Here is a 15791-nt window from a genome sequence, read left to right on the forward strand (position 1 = left end):
TATATGTATATATGTATATATGTATATATATATGTATGTATGTATATATATATATATATACATATATATATATATATATATATGTATATATATATACACACATATATATATATATATGTATATATATATGTATGTAAAGGCAATTAGTAAATTTCTCTTAAGGGAGCAGCAGACTCGTTGGATCTTCACTTTGTAAACTTTGTATAAAACGGTGTAGAATGCTAAAAACAGGAACATGTCTGCATTGATTTTTGCATTGAACTTAACAGTTGCTTTAAATGTCAGATTTATGTTTAATGCCAGATGTCAATGACAAAGTAAAATATTTTGTTCCTTGTGGTATTTTTACATCAGCAATATGCTGGTGAAGATTCTCAGTCATCCAGGACATGATGAATTCAAAAAATGTTCAATATAAAAACAACTGGACTTTATTTGTAACAGAAGACGTTTCAGTCCTCATCCAAGGAGCTTTCTCAATTCAAAGACTCTTTGAACATCTTCTGTTACAAATAAAGTCCAGTTGTTTTTGTATTGAACGTTTTTTGAATTTTACATTAACAGTAACCTGCGCCTGGTTCCTGAGGGACAGAAAAGTTCATTCTTTGATTTTATTTATTTATTTTATTTAAAAAAAAAGTGTTGTATCTAAAGTCCAAACAGATTCACCAAAATTTAATTATTACAAATCTCAATCACAAAAAGTTATAAAGACATCACCAAACACAACAGAAAATATTTTATTTAAAAATATCTGGAGGACGAGCAGGAACGGCCCTGTGATGGACTTGCAACACATCCAGGGTGTCCCCCGCCCCTCGCACAGTGATTGCCGGACATGAGCACCAGCGACCCCCGTGACCCGAAATGGAAGAGGCAGGTAAAAAGATAATGGATGGATGGAGGGTCGGCCAGGAATGTATATCGACCTTAGTCTTGGCGATCATGATTGACTGCAGCTGATGGTTTCTCTTAAAATAAAAGATTCAGTTTGACACTACTTATTGACACTACTTATCATACTGACTTGACCAGTACTCATTTGTTCCTCCCTCAGAAGAAAATGCATTTGTTAGGATGTTCAGAAACAATCCAGGAACCACCAACACTCAGAACAACTATGAACTGTAAACTGCTGGAACACCAGAGTTCACAGTCAAACCATTTTTAGATTAATAAAAGAGCAGCAAACTGTTCTGAAGGTCAGACAAGACAAAGATTGTGCTATTTGTTCAAAACATCAACGTTCATGCTCAATAATCCAGGTAAAAAAATCCAACAAAGTTATTAACTTTGACGCTTGTCATGTCCCCAGAAATACTGTTAGTTAATAAGAGTGTGGCAGATCGTTGGCTTATTGAATAAATGATTGGAGGTGCAGAGTGTATACGATATATTCTTTCAAGATTAAAGCTTTTAATGTATACAGTATTTGATGGACATCAAAAATCAACATAACAGACGTGATTCTTGTGATATTAAATCCTTGTTCAGGATTTTCTTTTCAGCTAACTTTAGTTTTATTAAGTAAATTAACTGAAGTAATTATTGGACATGCATGATGTATTTAAATAGCTTATTTGGTATTTCAGTTATTGTCTTACAGAATTGTTTTAAATATAAGTAGACAAAATGAATGTGTATGTCTGTAGAAGGGAACATAGTTAGGATGGACACCTTTTCAGATGACACACCTTTTATAATTACCGTAAGTTGTTTTTAAATGTGATAAATGCAGTCAATTTTATTTATGTCAAAATTTGAAAACAGTGCCGTGCAAAACTTTTTAAAAATATGGCAGTGCCACATCTGTCAAACTCTGTTATTCTCTCTCTCTGTTATTCTTCTCTGATATTAATTCAAGAACTCTGTTCTTAAATGAATATTAAAAGAAAAGAAAAAATTCAGGTCTCTCTACAGACAGATGTTCCTGTTTTTAGTATTAGGCTAATCGCTTTACAGTCTTGCTGTTTTTGTTTAGTTTTTTTTTTATATACCAATTTCTTTCATTTATTCTTTTCAATTTGTATGCTTTCTTTTAAGATTGTCTACTCTTGTCATCAATCTTTGTCAAAATCAGGTCTCTCTTGTAAATGAGTCCCCGAGGCTCAATGGGATTAACCTGTAAAAATAAAGGTTGAATGAAAAAAATAATTGATTGTCAAATAATTACACATTGTAAAAAAAATGTTCTTTAAATTTTTTTTTTTTTTGCTTGTGTTTATAATGATACAAGAAGCCTCACATATGTTATGAATATGGATGTTGATTTAATTTGGGTTTAAACATTTACCTTTATCGTGAACACCATTTTAGTTCTTTGTGATTTTTTGCTTTGCTTCATATAAAACATTAACATTTATTTTTTTTAATTAAATTGTAGACCTTTATTAATATCAGTTTTACAGTATATAATAAATCATACTCAAACTTTGTTTTCCGTAATATATGTATATTTTATAGTTACTAGTATACTGTACTTTGATAAAGTAACATGAATCAAAAAATGGTGGCGGAACTGAAGATTTATAGTTTTGTACACGGGGACGTTTATCGCAAGGTACCTATCCAGGAAGTTGATCGCATACGGCGCGTTTTGGTTGTGTACATGCGTAGACAGTCGTAGTTGTACGACTCATGCCAAATAAAAGATCATAAAGGTTTGGAAGCTCATTTTATTAGCTTTAATGTGGTGATCTGTCAAATATTTACAACATTTTTATTCGAAACTGCATCTAGCTAAGTGTAGCTATTAGCGTAGCTGGTCAGTTCATTGTCATGAAAGCTAACTTTACTATTGTTATGACTGATAAAGATATACTGATGTTTTTTAAACGGTTAATTACGCATATCTCGGCTCAGTAAAACAATTTACTTTTTGAACCAGACATTAATTCATCTCAATGCTTCGATTTGTCTTGGTTGTCTGCATTTTTGTCTTCAGCGGTTTTTCATTTATTTTTGCTAGCTTTGTTTACAGTCTTATGAAAGAGTTGTTTGTTTTGTTTCTACTGTTCTCATTGAAGCTGTGTGAGATGGAAACCACAGAAAAAGAAACTCCAGCTAAGAAGGTTGCAGCGCCTTCCGTGTCTCAAATAAATGCAGAATATGTCACGCAGGTAATCTGGCATAACGTGGATTATATTGTTGAACTGTTTACAGTTTGTTTTTTGTTGGTTTCTCAACAGTTAAAGAAGTATCCTGATGCATGCTCAATAATCCAAGTAGATCAATCTAACAAGGTTAAGACAAGTTCTCTGAATCCGTCCAGAGGACCAGACTTAACCTTGTTGGAGTTAAAGAAGGAAATACCTCAAAAATCAGATATTTATATATTTTTACTTTTAGGTCATCCCTTTTATACCAACCTGCTTTTTGTGAACTCTGCATTATTTTCCTGTTTCTTTTTTTCAGTTGGCTAATAAATATTGGGCTCCTCATGCAAAGGACAAACTACCATTCGACCCTAAGGTGAGTCTCGCAAAGCTGCATCTTAAACAAACAGTAGGTATGTGGCAAAAAGAAGAAGCTCATTATATCGCATCAAGTGTTATATAATAATAATTTAAAATTAGCTGCATTGTTTTAATAATAATAAAAAGTTAGAGCATATTAGAGTTGGCCAGAAGTACCTGATTAACAGCTAATTAGTGTAATGTAAAACCATAGTAGGCATGATTACACTTTGATCTATTTTGTGGCAGGATTCAAAATGGTCAATTCAGACGAGGTTGGTATCACTGTATAGCTGGGAAATCAATGAAATATTCAGACTTTTAATACGGACTGCCTCGCTCTCAGGCGATGTGACAAAGATGGTTTGATTGTGTGTCATCAATTCATAATACCTGGATTTGTTCCCACGACTGCCTCTGACGGCCGTCGCAGTGGACAGTGAGAGGCAGCCTCAAATTCCAAAACAGGACTACTGCTGAAGACAAATGAGCTAATAACTGGGTTTTGTCACATACCTACTTTAGGGGTGTCCCCATACTAGTTGTTTTGTTTGTTTTTCAGTCCGAGAACAAGTATAGTTTGGGTACTGATACTGACTAGTTAAAGAGTTAGTACTTACACAATGCCTTTAAAAAAACATTAATTGTATTAAGAACACAGCAAACAGTCCGCTGTCTTAACGTCACCTGTGCTTATCTTAAAATACATCTAAAGACTTTTTTTCCCATGTTACTTGTAAAGTGGAAGAGGGAATGATGTCACCAAGCATAAAAGTGGTATAGGTTTCAAGTATCAGGGTGTTTTTATGAGTACGAGTACTTGAGGCAGGTATTAGGCCCAATACCAGTATCGCAATCAGGAAACCACTAAGACTTAAGTCACTTGTTACTAAAAAAACATGTAGTCCGTGTCAATAAACCAGTTCTGGTCTGTTAAATTACTTGTGATCATTTGGGGGTTTAGTGGTGTTTGGCACCAGCACAGCTTTCATGCCCTGACTCTGTCAGTGAGGGAATTCTGAACTTGTAGTAAATCAAGGTTTTTGTCATTTTAGGGATCATATTTGTGTTGTTTTAGTGTTCTGCTGCTGTCATAGGGTGCGCCTGGTCAGCGATCATAGCCCCTCTCACGCTATACGTTTGTTATGCAGTTCACCTTTAAGCAGCCTATGACAGTGTACACATGAGTCACTCCAGCTGAGTACCACAACGAGGTTTACTTGCATAAATAAAACTGACATGGTGGAACCACCAGAATGCCATCAGCACTTTTGGTTATAGTAAAATTGTTTAAGTTGATGACATGTCAAAGTAATGCCAATGCAAGACTGCCAGCCACTGCCAACACAGTATTTGTAACATGGTAGCAGCCACTGTTTTTGCTCCTCACACCAAAATGTGCATTTTTGTTTGCTTCTTGGATTCTTTTCCATTCCTGTTTGCGTTGTCCTTTGATGATTTCAGTATCATTTTGTGTGTGTTCAGGTGATGGAAGATGTCTATGAAAAAGAGATCATCATGTCTAAGTAAGTGACTACATAAAACTTTTACTGATATTACTTGACGAACTCAGTTCGACGCATTTCATTGAGTATTTTTTCTTCTCGCCTTCATTTTTACAGATTTGCCATCAGAAAAATTATGCTGCTTGAATTCAGGTGACACGTTTCCTCTTAATTTTTAAAGATGGAGAAAAAGTGGCAACACTATTTGCAGTGTAGTTAATATTTTATTTTATTCCTCTTTTAGTCAATACCTTGAAAATTACCTTTGGGTAAACTACACACCCGAGGTGTCCAGCAAAGCCTTCATCATGTCCATCTGTTGCATCGTCAATGAGAAGTTCAGAGAGAACGTTCCAGCGTGGGAGGTAAAAACAAAACATTACATTGTCTATGTTTAGATACATTTTGATTTTTTTTATAAATCACATTGTATTCAAATTATAATTCAAGGTTCTCTAGTTGTATAGGTCTACTTACAAGTTCTTAAACAATAAGTGCACAAAAAGTTTCAGTGAACATGTACGCAACCTAATCTTTGCTTTTGTGTGACTTTTATAAGGTCTTCAAGAAAGAGCCCAGCCATTTCCCGTTCTTCTTCAAATGTGTGATGGAGTCTGTGTTGGCAGGCGAGGACGCTGGCCTGACTGTGAAGGAACAAACGGTGCTTCTGGTCTTCTTAGATCACTGCTTCAACAGTCTGGTTCGTACCATTGTCACATCCAGTACCTGGTTTCATCTACCAGGGAAACAAGTACTTCTGTTGTATTTATATTTGTGTGGGTGTACTTTTGTATGCAATAAACAGGGTTTAAATCTATTAAATACAATAAATAAATTATGTATGTTGTCCAAATGTATTTAAATGTTATATTAGACGAGGTCTGCAACCTTTATGATCAAAAGAGCCGTTTTTCATCTTCATTCACTAAATTAAATGTGTTCAGAGCCGAAACAACCTGCTACAACTGTGATCACCAACTGGTGGCCCGCGGGCCACTTTAGCTTTGTTGGAGGAGTATTTTGTGGCCAGTAGGTGTGACATTATAAAACTATCTAATGATTTTTAACATTTGATATTTTTTCAATTTCAGACGAATGAAAAGACCAGATTCTTGTAAATAGGGGGAATATTTTTTATTTTTTTATAAAATAAACTATGAACTGCAGTCCTATGTAATTTTTAATTGTGGAAAAAAATAATTCAGTGTAGAAGTAAATCAAAAAGTCAAAGTGAGTATTTGCAAAATAAATGAAAACAGCTAAATCTAGTACTTTTTTGTTTGTGTAACAACGTATAAAATTCAGTTTTATGTTAGTTTTCGTCAAAGCTTGAGAGCGGCAGGTTGCAGACCCCTGTATCAGAGCATCATTAAACTCAAGAATCTTTGAAAAGTATTGAATATGTTTGTGAAACCATAAAGTTCAAGGTTCTTTGTTGTCATTTGTATCATGTGGTACATGAAGTGTAACAAAATTGTGTACACAGGGTCCCAGTTACATCCAGCAATAACAAAAATATAAATTGTAAAAGAAACAGTACTAAGGATCTAAGATATATTGCTAAACTAATAAATACTGCAGTAACTAAACTTCAGTGGTTCTAGTTGAGATAGTTTAAAACAACTGGAATAATCACTTTGTTTACATTAAGCGCTGTGAGTATGCTTTACCCAAGATTCATTGCAGTGTCAGTTGTTGGTGTTCCCCACTAGGTGGTAGTAGTAGACAGGGTCAGCTGTATCAACACTGCAGATGTCTTACTTTAAAATCTACAGTGATGCCTGCTGCCCTTTGATGGTATGCCATCAAAACGTGTAAATATTTTCTTTGCAGACTTTTCTTAGGCATTCCTGTGCAGTAAAAATGTGTCGTGCACAGTGGATTTTGACAGCTTTGTCTTTGTCTCTCTCCTCATGCTCGTTCCTCTCAGGAGGTAGATTTGATCAGAGAACAGGTGCAGCAGCTCATCTCTCTGCCAATGTGGATGTGCCTTTTACCAGTAAGATGTCATCCAATCACTTGAATTAAGTTTGTCTAGTAAATATTGGCGTCCTAAATAACATTGTAAACTGTTATTGTCAGAATTAGGAACCGTCTCCTTTCTGTGACTAAATGTAGTTAAAGATTCTCACTGATCTTTTTTTTATGACGTCTGCTTGATTTTATTGTGTATTTCATCACATTTTCAGTCCCGACTCCAAAATGAGCTGAAAAAGGTTCCAAAGCTGCAGAAGTTCTGGAATCTAATCAAGAAGAAATCTGATAAGATGGATGCTGACACAGCCGAGCAGTAATATTATTTTCTTGCTTGCGTGTTCAGAAGATCAATTCAGACTTATCATTTTGTTCCACGAGTTTCCAGACTGAGTCATGTATTTTGTCTTTTCCAGAGCGACTAAAGAAAGAACCTTCCTTTCATCTCTCATTAAAAAGTTTCTTGGAGTCCTTATGTCGATTACATCATCAGGTAATACGAAAAAATAAAGCATTAAAATTAGGGATGGGGCCGATCCGGTATCAGCCTCCGATACCAGCATAATTTACGTATCGGATTTTTCCGATCCAACCTGCCGATATTTCCGATCCATGATGCACGTTGGCTTCAAACTATGGAATTGATTTCCTGAATGGATGAATCCAGAGTAATAAGACCCACCTCACATTCAGGAAGTCCACGTCATAGTTTGCAGCAGCTACAACGTGCTGTAGCACTGTGGCTAACGACTAACACGTTTCATCTAAACACGTCCGCTGTGTGGAAGTATTTTACACTAGAAACACCACAAAGCAACGTGCAATGTCTGCAGAGTCATAGCGCCACATTAAACTGCGGTAAAGTTAGTTTTACGATGGACATTCGAGCTCCGTGGCTTCAGCGGGGCGCTGCTCTTTGCTCAACCCGAAACAGGCAACTCAACCCCGGCCAGCCACGTCCAATCTGCCCCGCTCAGTCTGTTCGTCTCTGAGGAGGGACAGACTGAGCACAGCTGCCCCAAATCAGGCTGCCTGCTTCAGATTGAACAAGAAGAAGACATCGCTGAAACCACAGAGCTCAAATGTTTACAGAGAAGTTGCTAAACTTCATCATAATTAATGACCAACCACTATCACTTGTAGAAAACGAAGGATTTCACAACTTGATACTTGCAGCCTCCAGGAGATATTTATCAGTGCAACAGTAGACAATCATTAAAAAAAATATGATTTGAAAATTACAAGAAAATTATATATATATATATATATATATATATATATATATATATATATATATATATATACTAAACAAAAACAGCTACATTATTAAGTGATGTAAAAAACTAAAAACAGGAACATGTCTGTGTTGGTTTATGTTATGAACTTAGCAGATGTTCAAAGCCATTTAATATTTTATTTAATTCATTCATTTAAAAGAAAAAATAAACAAAACAAATTCATCAAAAAGAAAACATTGAATGAAAAGAGTGCAGAAAGAAGAACACAATAATTATATCTGCCCCTTATTAAAAAAAAATACATCTTTAAACAAACAATCATGTAAATTAATCACTTTAATATCCACTTTAAAGCTAGGAATAAAAAGACATGTTTTGTGTTAGAATTTAATTCTAACTTTGAAACTTATTTATACAACTTACCTCAAGTTGCCTTTTTGGACATGCATGCATACATTTGTACAAATTGTACTTGAAGGGAGATTATTACAGCCTCATATAAAATCAATAATGTTGATGATATTGGAACTGGATCGGTATCAGCCGATATCCAGATTTAAGTATCGGATCGGAAGTTAAAAAAAGTGGATCGGTGCATCCCTAATTAAAATAAGGCCGGGTCATGTAAAACAATGTGAGCTATACTTCTTTTAACAAGAAAATCACAAAATGTATATAAATTATGGAGGAAAGCATTTTGTGTTGATCGTTACCTCAAACTAATAATAATTGTGCCTTTTATTATTATTTCTTGTCTCTCCACTTCTTGAATGACGGTTGTTCTCATTATTTTAAAAACTTTGGCAATGTTTAGCAGTAGTTCTATTTTAAATGCTTATTTTTTTAGACTCACAGTTTCAGCTGCTCTGCTCTCTTTATTCGAAGTCGTGCTGCCGCCAAAGGAGCATGCACTCCTGCTGCCGTACAGCCACAGGCACGACCATTGTGCTGTAATGCAGGCCGACACATCGGCCCCCTACCTGAATGCTAAAAACAGAATGCGTGTTTTAGATAGAATTCAACCCTGACAGACTGGATTACGATCTAAAGCCCAGCAAGAGTTTGCCTCAAACTTTTAGGTGCACACACTTATTCATAAGTATGCATGATGAGGAGCGATGTCCCAGCATGCTCTTGTGTTGGCCATGCGCCTCCTCATAGAGAGGCCATTGCAGCCAGCTGGACACGGTGGTGGTGTCCACATGCATTAGCTACTCTCATATCCTAAGTAAAAGCTAAGCGTCCTTGCCTCCACGACATCCAACACTCACCGTCCTTTATTTTTGTTTAGAGATATGTTTATACTTTAAATCACAAAACAGGATGCATTTTCAATACTGAAAATATGTTCTTCATTTCAGGGTCTGTATCCATGGACAAAGTGCATTACTGTGAGAGATTCATTGAGCTCATGATTGATTTGGAGGTAAGACGTTACTTCCTGCTTCCCGGTTTCGTTCTGTAAATCTTTATCTTTTGCCTCTCGCTCTTTTTCTCCCTGGGATTGAGTTTTGTTCTAAATGAGTAAACAACAATGTGTTTGTTTTTACATCAGTATGCACTGAAAGTGTGTCTGCAGTGAATGGGAGAGATATAGACATCAACTTTTGCAGAGCTTATTTTATTTAATTTTTTTGTCTTTCACGATTATAGCCCAAACAAATAGTTCATAATTGATTAATGTCCAACCTTCACTCTGTGTGCTTCTGTTGTTGCTGTTTGCAGAGATGTGCTCCCTTTAAAACACGTTTTAATCAGAGTATGTCAGAAATTAAATCCAGTCTGCCTTTTTAAATGTTTTAGAACATATACTGTTTTTTTTTTAATGTTCATGATTTGAGATCCATCATATGTTTACTGTATTTTTCGCTGTATAAGTCGCACCTTTTTGCATAAATTTTCAAGTCCTACGACTTATACACCGAAGCGACTAATACGTTTCCCCCCATATTTATAACTCAATTTTTGGCTGAGATCTGACAATTTCATTCATTCTGACATGGAAAATATTGAACATTACCATTTTCAGCCACTAGAGGGTCCTTGACTATTATGGCAAGCCAAGTGTCTCATTTATAGGCAAAAGTGGCTATTAATGAGACACTTGGCTTGCCATACAAAGCCACCTTCGTCTCTCCAGAACTCCAGGAGCAAACATTAAATCAGCTGCATTTCAGCGCACTGCCCAGGTGAAATGCAGCTGATTTGACTATCAAAGTGCATTTATTAATGAAAAGTTCAACTTAGACACACCTTTGCTATAATTTTGAGCAAACAAATAATTGTTTTTAAATGTTAATCTTATAAAATTCTTGTTAAAGTCCTCCTGTGCACACTCCAACGGCTGCCATTTGCCAGCCAATCAGTTTTTGGCACAACACCGGTCCACATTTCCAGGTTGTCAGCGGTGACGCATAATAGATGCAACTTTTACGGCAAAGCGACGTATTTGTGTTTTTTTTTTCCACTTTATTAGATATATTTGGACTGATGCAACTTTTACGACGGTGCGACGTGTACGGCAGAAAATACGGTACTTGAATATAGTTAGTGTTTTTAATAGTTTTTTTCCTCTATGAGCTGCTACAATTAATACTTAGCTTTAAAAGATTTGGTTGTGATTAGAAGAATTTATAAAATAGCAATACAGTGATTAACTTAAAAATAGTTAAAGACAGCAAAGGGAGGGTTAGTCAATCGTGGAGCCAAAGTTTCTAGTGCGGATGGTGTGAATAGATGTTATTTTTGCTTTGGGGGCATATTGTGTGTTAGCAGCGAGGGAGGTCAATAGATTCCATCTTGCTGTCTGCTGACATGCTGGCCTTGCTGTTCCTGGCAGTGGTTAGTGGCCAGCCAGCTGACTCTCTCCACAGACTTCCCCTGTCCTTCAGTGCTATCTTTTTACAAAGCTTCAGTCGCCTGAAATCCACACTTCCTCTCTCTGATGACGACCTGAAAATGAATGCAGGGAAACGGATCCGTGTTGCCGTCTTTTTGTCTTTCTTTTTTTTTTGTGTGTGTGCTACAAGATGAAAGATGGCTGGTGGATATCAAAGCATCTGTTCTCTTAGAACGTCTGCTGCGTCTGAAGAGCTGTTTTAATTGAACAAAAAAACATGTCTTCCAGTTGTGTTTTGCATTTTGAATTTAATTTTATTCTTTTAACCCCCCCCCCCCACTCTTCTTTTCTTGTCAGTTCTGTCATCTATTATGGTATGACGACGTATGCATCAGTCATGTTTTCATATTGTTTTACAGCTCATCAACATGCTCAGAATCTTTTTTTACGCTTTTGACTGAAGTAGATATGTTGTCAGATTTCTCTCTTCTTGCAACTTTAAGAAAGTTGCTGTAGAAGAAGCTGAGCCAGATTTTTGTTCATCTGACTTCAGTCTTTTTATTCTAGCTGTCAGATCAACTTCAAAATAAAAGAGAAGCATGAGGACATGCAATGTTTTGTTAATTATAATACAATGTTGAGAACTCTGGTTGAGTCAGTGGTTATATTTTACCAACTCATGCGAGATCTAGTTTATTAATTTGAACGCAGACCCTCAAGACTGTTGTCGTGCTTTGTTTTGAATCATTTTGGTGCTAAACTCTGAAATGTATAATTCTCAGTTTTCTTCTTAAACTTTCATTTTATATGTTTGAAATTTGTTATTTTAACTCCAAGCATGTAGAATGGTTTAAATATGATGTGTGTGTGTGTGTGTGTGTGTGTAGGCGCTGCTTCCAACCAGGCGCTGGTTCAACACAGTGCTGGACGACTCTCACTTGGTGGTCTACTGTCACCTCTCTGACCTTGTCAAAAAAGAGAAGGAGGGGCATCTGTTCTGTCAGGTATGTCAGCGATGCATGTGCACGTTCACTGGCAGCATTCGCACATACAAGATAGATTTTTTTTATGTTACGTTTGTGCTTATTGTTTAATTTTGTAGCTTCTTGACATGCTGAAGTTCTACACTGGCTTTGAGATCAATGACCAGACAGGAATTGCCCTGACTGAGAAGGAGATGACCACTTTGCACTACGACAGAATCACCTCACTGCAGGTCAGGCTACAGAAATGGATGGCTATATTTTTGTGGCAAATTTCATTCATCGTTTCTTTTTGTTTTATTAAATGTTATCAATATATTTATCAGCTGACTTGTTCTGTTTAACATTCTTCTGCTGGTCATTGTTTTTCTTGGTCATCATCAGGTATGCAGGTAAACAGAAGTTCCCACTGCGGTTGAAAAGTGCTGTATAAACAAAGTTGAGTTGAGTTTTTGTAATAATGCGTCTCTGCACCGTCTTTTCTTCCCCAGAGAGCCGCCTTTGCTCATTTCCCAGAGTTGCTCGACTTTGCTTTGTCTAATGTAGCAGCAGTGGACACTCGGGAATCTCTAACCAAACTCTTTGGGCATCTCAGGTAAGTGAAAGCGTTAGAAAATAAAACTGATTAAATGATATTGTGTAGATGAAGGGCTGCATTGTTGGAATGTATGACTGGCTGCTTTCCACTGTTCTTGCTAGCAACAATGTTTGGTTTCATTAATCAGAACAAATCTCATGTTCTGTGTTTGTATTTAAATAGCATTGACTGGTATTGTTAACAAGTTTTCAAAATGATCTTTATGATGTTTGTCCTAGAGACGGCGGTCGTAATTTCTATAAAGTACAAGTTGAAATACAGTAGATGGATCGTTAACTTGCCACTTTGTCGTAACATAGCAGAACTGGCATTACTGCCTGACTTCCTTGCTAAATGGCAGCTAGTGAACCCTTGAACGGGCAGCTGGTAGCAGCCAGAGAGAGGCACGCCTCATTAATTTAATCGATTTGCACTGGCTTGGGAATAAACTCTTTGAACAGCCGTGTTTGTCAGATCATATTAGCTTGGCCAAAGAGCCAAAAGCCACACTCACTTTGGTGAATGGATCTGCATTTGAGTGGCTGTGTGTGTGTCTTAACTTACTCAAGTGAATGAGACTGAAAAATCACTCATTTCTGTCTAATTTGTAAGAGCTTCAATGTTTAGCCTTTGTTTTATTTAGAGTTTAATATATGTTGATATGTATACCATATGTGATATTGTGAAAATGCTGTCAAACTTTTCTGAGCATGAAGTCATTATCCTTAACACTCTGAGCTGGAAGTCATTCGTTTGCACTTTAGACAATTGCTGTCACGTTTCTTTGTTTTGATTATTACAAATTGTTAATGTTCATTATTATTTTGAAATTCCTTTAACGTTGTCAAAGGCAGACGGATGGTTTGGTCTCTGTCCGTACATCTAAACTTTCTCTTCACTGTAACTTCTGATCCGCTCAAGATAAACTTCATACACGTTTGCATCATCGTTAGACAGCGTCGTATACTCTTTTCATCACCCCAGTGCCAAGGTCAAGGTCAGAAATCAAGGTCAGAGTTGACACAAGGTCTCTGCTTGTCCGGAGCATAACTTCTGATCTGTTCAAGATACAGTAGTCCCTCGTTTATTGCGGGGGATCCGTCCCCTGAAGCCCCACGATGAATGAAAAACTGCATAGTAGGAATAGTAGTACAAGTAGTTAGTAGTAGTTTATTTTAGTATTTATATATAAAAGCGTTTTAAACTCTTCCCACTCTTGCAATATTCTAAACAATGTTTCTAAACTCTAAACGCTCTAAAAGAGCACAGAATGTCAAGATTTCAGCTCTCTGCCTCCTCTCTGCCTCGGCTGCACTCTTGGCCACGCCCACTTCTCCGCAGAAGAACAGAGATCACAGAGGAGGGAGGGGGAGCTGCAGGAGGACGTTTCTCCTGCAGTGTGGGCCGCACACTGGTGCAGGAGGTGCTAAATAATTTTCATTTTAAATAAAAACGCCATGCCGATCATGCGGCTCATCCATCAATCAGCCAAATGTGTGTCATGTGCGCTCTTGTTTTGAAAAACCGCGACAGAGTGAGTCCTCCATAAACGAACCGCGAAGCAGCGAGGGACTACTGCAATTTAATAAAACTCGATACACAGTTCCTGGACAGAGAGGAACGATGGTTTGAGAGAGGAGTAAAGGAGGCCATCTTTGTGAAAAGAAATCGTCCATCATTAAACAGGGGTGGAGGCCTCCGGGTTCAACTGTCCCCCTCTTACAATGCTGTGATTGCTAGTATCACTCAGCCCTCTGTGAGTAGTAAACAGCCATCAGTGTGCTAATGATCCATTGTTAGGCTGATGGTCCTTCTTGAGCATGCGATCAGCTGGTTTTGGTTGTCAGCAGCAAACTGGTTGATCCACTCTGAGAAGGTGCTATTTAAGAGACTGAGCTGAAAACAGCACCTCAGACTGAGGAAGTCTCTTGGATGAGAGACGAAACGTTTCTAGAATTTTTTTTGCTTTGTTTTGCTTTTGTTTTTTTGAATGTCCAGAGGACCAGATTGAACTTTTTTGGATTTTTCTACCTGGATTATTGAGCATGCATCAAGATATTGATACACAGTGCTTCCCCTACCATTATACAAGCAGGGCTCCCTGCCCTGTCAACAGAACCGAGCGCTCTGCCTACTGAACTGTCCCCACACCCCCATCATCTGCCGGCACTGACGTAGCGCTAAGCTAGCGGCACGCAGTACAGACATACTAGCTAAAAAGCTAGCATAGGTAGCACCGTTTCCCTGACGCAGTCAGACACCCCCATGTTGCTCTAAAACTGTTGGTCCAAACACAGCGCGCAACACAGACTCTCCATCACACACACACACCCCTCCCTGACAAAATCCATGGAATATATGAGCACCCTGCCAAGGCAAGTAAACTTGGGGAAACACTGATACTCTTCTGCATCATTACTGGAGGGAATGCTGCATACATTTTTTTTTAAAGTTTCTGTTCAGTGCCCTGATATGACTTCTGTTGTGACTCAACGCTATATAAATAAATTGAATTGAATCGAATTATTACCCCAGCTTCAAGGTCAAGGTCACAAATCAAGGTCAAATGTTAAACAAGGTCTTTGCTTGTCTGGCCCATTGCTATAGATTGCTGTACTGCTGTTTGTCGATGGGCGTATAATATTTATTTACTTATTTGATGACTGCAGGTTCGTACACTGCGTTCTAAGTTGTATTGAGTGAGTTAAAGGGTTATAAGTGAGCGGTACCAGCCAAAGCCTTGAAGCTTTTTTTATTTCTAGAAGTTCTGTTTTTTCTCAGAATTAGTATTTTGGATAAATCTGGAATTGCATTGTTCACAGCTTCATGACTGTCTCCAAAGCAGCTCTGGGGGAACTCTAAATATGCCGATTAGATTTAACAAGGCATTTTTCTTCCAAACAACTCCTGCTAATGCCAGTTTATTCCAGCTGTGCTACTCGTCGGCTAAGCTCCCAGTCAACTGCCACTCTGAATTTATCCGCTAAGTCCCGCAAACACACACTTATAGTGTTACACAGCCTGCCCTGCACACACACACACATAGACACATGCTGACACTTCTTTCAGCAATTTAAAACACGGGGAGTTCATTTCAGGTTAAAACAAAAGTTGAGAATGGTTCACCATGAAATGCTTGAGAAAAGAAAAGTGTGTTGATCACTGTACAAAATGTCAAAATAAGTGGACTAGTTACTTCATTAGATGTTTTTTTTTTTCT

At 37.3% G+C, this 15791-nt stretch overlaps 1 protein-coding gene across 1 annotated transcript in view; it reads left to right on the forward strand.

The window, feature by feature from the left end:
- The first annotated feature begins 2563 nt into the window (after positions 1–2563).
- The window catches only part of aqr (aquarius intron-binding spliceosomal factor), a 71300-nt gene continuing 58072 nt past the window's right edge, over positions 2564–15791 (forward strand). Inside the window, exons 1-14 of the mRNA XM_037695515.1 lie at positions 2564–2660; positions 3027–3119; positions 3415–3471; positions 4941–4981; positions 5078–5113; positions 5205–5325; positions 5520–5660; positions 6891–6959; positions 7150–7250; positions 7351–7427; positions 9534–9598; positions 11899–12015; positions 12114–12227; positions 12486–12589. Coding sequence (XP_037551443.1) covers positions 3036–3119; positions 3415–3471; positions 4941–4981; positions 5078–5113; positions 5205–5325; positions 5520–5660; positions 6891–6959; positions 7150–7250; positions 7351–7427; positions 9534–9598; positions 11899–12015; positions 12114–12227; positions 12486–12589 — 1127 coding nt within the window. The 5' untranslated portion in view covers positions 2564–2660; positions 3027–3035. The remainder of the gene's footprint in view (positions 2661–3026; positions 3120–3414; positions 3472–4940; positions 4982–5077; positions 5114–5204; positions 5326–5519; positions 5661–6890; positions 6960–7149; positions 7251–7350; positions 7428–9533; positions 9599–11898; positions 12016–12113; positions 12228–12485; positions 12590–15791) is intronic.

This window comes from Nematolebias whitei, chromosome 21, assembly GCF_014905685.2.
Source record: "Nematolebias whitei isolate Nwh7 chromosome 21, NemWhi1, whole genome shotgun sequence".
In the NCBI taxonomy this organism is placed as follows: domain Eukaryota; kingdom Metazoa; phylum Chordata; class Actinopteri; order Cyprinodontiformes; family Rivulidae; genus Nematolebias; species Nematolebias whitei.